Raw genomic sequence first — 4,067 nt, 5'->3', positions numbered from 1 at the left:
CTCTCTCTTTCTCTCTCTTTCTTCTCTCTCTCTCTGTCTCTGTTCCTCCTTTTTCTCCATCTCTTTCTAAAACACTCGCGCTTATAAACACACACACAGACACACACACACACACACACACACATATATATATATATACACACACATATATATACATACACACTTGTACACGCAAATACACAAACTCTCTCTCTCTTCCTCTCTCGATCTCTGTTTCTCTCTCACTCTTTCTTCCTCCGTTTTTCTCTCTCTCTCTCTCTCTCTCTCTCTCTCTCTCTCTCTCTCTCTCTCTCTCTCTCATAGAAACTCTCAAAACTATCGTAACACCAATCGTAATCTAACCGTCACACTCAAACACATCCTCAGACCTGGTTCTCAGTGTTGAGAAGATCCTGGCTTGTCTTGAAGTGCTTCAGCTGAGCCTCGTGCATAGCCACACTGGTCTCATTCAGCTTGATCTGAGTGTCGATGAGCTCTGTACTCTTGCTTCGGACAGCTTCCCGCAATTTGTTGAACTCCGTCTAAGAAAAAAAGCAGGGTTCAGAGGGTTTTTTTAGAATGATTCAATAGCCTAACATCATACTAGATCTAAAAGTTAGGCCTACATTTTTTTTACTAAAGTGTGGCACTTACCCTATAGTGCCCAGGCAAAGAAAAAAGGGAAGGATTTTACACAACCTTTTTTTACTAAAGAAAGGTTAAGAAGAAGTTGATTGGTGTTTGGTAGAGGTGGGCAAAATCCGGATAATCCAAAAGGATAACCGGATAATTCTCAATGAAACATTTTCCGATTTAGGACTCTTAACTCTCTTTCCTGACCCGTTTGCCGAAGTGGGTGCACTCGTTTGTTGAAATGATGATAACCCGTTTGTCAAAGTGGTTCTAACCCATTTGCCGAAGCGGTTCATATCATATTTTTAGCCGAAGAGGTGCACTAAAATATTATCCGGATTTTGCTGAAGCGACTCATTGCCCAGCTCGAGTGTTCGGTCTTTGCAAAGACGTAGCTCTTGGCCAAGAGTTTAGACCAACAAAAAAAAAAGAAGAAAGAAGGAAATAGTGTAAAGAAGGTGAATATTCTACACTTCAGTGAACATCTCACATGTACTTAGCGCAATGATATTCGATTTTGTTCATTCTTCTGAAACTACAGGTTTTGCACCTGTTGCTAATGAGCTGTTTGTGCCCGTGTGTTACCTCACGACTTACTTTGTGACGAGAAGAGCAGGAAAGCTGCCAGTTTAAGGTTTAGATAACGTTTGCTTTGAGTTAGCTTTTTTAATTTTCTGCTCACGCCCAGTAAGCCAATATGTCTGTTGTGTTGGTTATTTTTTTGGTCATTACTCAATATCTTTCTGTTTAAATTCTCAACTTTGGTTTCAATATTTCGAAGTGTTTGAAAACAAACAACCCCCCCCCCCCTCAAAACGTCTTCCTCGGAGTCCCGATTTTTTAAAAATAGTTTCAGGTTTTTAGATTTAATTTGACTCATATCAGTGTTGCTCATATTTATTCAGACGTGCATTTCCTTCATTTCGAAAGGTATCTAAGCATTCGATTCTAGCAAAAGATTTTAATATTACTTCCCTCAGTATCTAGTTTCTATCATAAATCAAATAGCCTTGCTGCAGTTTCTTAGTTGTGAATTTTCATCCCCATCTCGGCAGAACTGAAATTTTTACTTGGTGTTTTACTCCCCTTTCCACACAACTTATATTATTTCAGAGGTGGGATTTGACCCTGACCCGGGACTGGAAGAGATACAGCGTTCCAGAAGAAAGACCGAGATACTCTTTAAAAATCATCTGACTTGGAATCGAACTTAATTCGTCTGCCTGCGACGACAAAGCAGCTAATCGCTTCATCACATGACAGAAACCGGTGCGGAACTTCAAAAAATGAACACTAAATCATGCTCTCTCTACGTACAATGATGGCTCTTGAAGTATCACATAATTTGAAAAACTCTTAGCCAAGGTAGGTAGAGAAGAAGCAATGTAAAAATAAGCTACGGAATGAGATAAACCGCCACAGATGTCTGATGTAAACCCTCATAGTTGCTTTTTCCTGTATCTAACTAAAACATGCCGGATGAGACAGAGCTTTCGGATAGTTGTATCATAGAACATGTAATGGAGTGTCTGGTTTTTAAACGCCAAAACGAAATGCTGATGAAACATTTTACCGTAGCTGCGTTGTACGTCATAAATACAAGTGTTTCCGTGTGTGTGTGTGTGTGTGTGTGTGTGTGTGTGTGTGTGTGTGTGTGTGTGTTAAGGAAGAGAGGCCGTCATTGGTATTAGATAGGAATAATATGCTTTATCTTTCATCTAACATAAAGTGGAGATGCCGCTGAGAGCAAATAAAGGTAATCATAAAGAGGTAGATAACAAAGAGTTGGGTATTACACAACAACATTTTAGAAAACCAGTTTGACATAATAGGTTAATGTCTGAAAACAGATTACCTCCCATCATTCTTGGGAGAAAAAAGCAAAAACACGAACGCCTCATTTAGAACAGATTTGAATTCAAATCCTCCTTAAAGGAGTACTCTTACTCAATCTCTGACCCCCTTTCCCGCCTCTTCCCCCCGATTACAGAACGTATCATACCCATTAATTTATTTCTCTTTCTGTTTCCCCCTCTCACTTCGGCTCAGTTTTGCTGACAAAGAGGAAGTCATTCCATTGATCTCAATGTCTGTCTATGACAGGACGACCCAAGAACACCCGGCTACCGATAAGCAGTAACGTTACGAGGATTTAATTGGATCTTCAGCTCAGTGAACCACTCGACAATCGAATCCGAAGACGTGTGTAAACAAAAATCCGGGGTCCGTATCTGTGCGTACTCCAAGAGACCCGTAGATACATTCGACTCTTGGCCGCGGGTGGTTGGTGGGTGATCTGGCGTGATTTGATCCTTTTTTCCTATCAAACATCTATTGTCCTGATCTCCTCTCTTTCTTTTTCGTGTTTGTTACTCTCTTGTGACACCTCTAATTTTCGACACTTATACGACATTATTGCGTTGCAAGTGCCGTAAAACTCTTACTAAAACTAGAAACAGTCGATCCTTCCTTCAGTCTTATAATATTGTGTTTAATTTACGAACTAATTTTAGTTCACTTCATTCTTATGCCTTTCTTTAAATTGCATTACATACTTTTTTGCACACTGTGGCGAAGAATTTTGTGTTGTTCTTTTATTTTTCTTTGATTTACTTTTATTTAATTCTACTTTAAGTTCCTTGTACATGCATTCACTTATCGTTACTTCTACTTTTGTTTTATTCCTTTTCCTCCCTTACCTCTACATATTTTGTCTTCGAGAAACAGAATCTGTCATGGGAAAAATGAGAACCGGAAGACTTTGTCTTCAGCAAAAAAACAGCAACAAAACAAAAGTAGCACAAAACAGCAGCAACAATAACAATAACAATAACAATAACAATAGCAATAGCAAAAACAATAAGAAAAGCAATAACAAAAACAATAATAACAGTATCAATAACAACAAAAGAGCAACAACAACGATAAAAACAATAACACTAGCGTAATCAGCACAAGACACAACGAGTACCGAACCGAGCCCGTGAGAGACAGACGCCATTTTCTCACCTCCAGCTTGTCCATGAGCTCTTTGTTGTTGATGGAGAAGCCGCTGCTAAGGTGGGTGGTGGAGCCACGGGAGATCTCCACGCCATCCTTGTCTCTGGCCACGAACTCACCACTCTTCCCGATACCCAGCAAATCGCGGACTGTACTCTCCAGTTCCTGAAAAGTAGAAAAACATTATAGAATTAGAATTGTTACAGCTTTGTATGAGGTATTTCTGCTACTGTTGTTGAGAGTGGTACAAAAAGGTTGCAAAAGACTCTCTGTGAGTTCCATTTACCCCGCTATTAATTTCACTTTTAACGTTCCTAGACCCAAAAATGGCAGATTTATCTCAGCCTTTCAGTTTCAGTTATTTGGTCTTTTCGCCGACCCCTCTTATTCTTTCCATCTCTCCGTCTCCCTGTCGCCTCTACCACCTTTATCTCTCTCTCTCTCTCTCTCTCTCT

The 4,067-nt window shown here is 39.8% G+C and overlaps 1 protein-coding gene across 1 annotated transcript in view; it reads right to left on the bottom strand.

Annotated features, from left to right (window-relative positions):
* Window positions 1–4,067, bottom strand: part of LOC101853653 — a gene marked incomplete in the record, with an annotated part of 146,279 nt that overhangs the window by 96,428 nt on the left and 45,784 nt on the right. Inside the window, 2 exon segments of the mRNA XM_013084858.2 lie at window positions 369–521; window positions 3,622–3,777. Of these exon segments, the coding sequence (XP_012940312.2) occupies window positions 369–521; window positions 3,622–3,777 (309 nt within the window).

The sequence above is a fragment of the Aplysia californica genome, unplaced genomic scaffold (assembly GCF_000002075.1).
Source record: "Aplysia californica isolate F4 #8 unplaced genomic scaffold, AplCal3.0 scaffold00001, whole genome shotgun sequence".
NCBI classification, from domain to species: domain Eukaryota; kingdom Metazoa; phylum Mollusca; class Gastropoda; order Aplysiida; family Aplysiidae; genus Aplysia; species Aplysia californica.
This window is presented reverse-complemented; position numbering and strand designations above follow the sequence as displayed.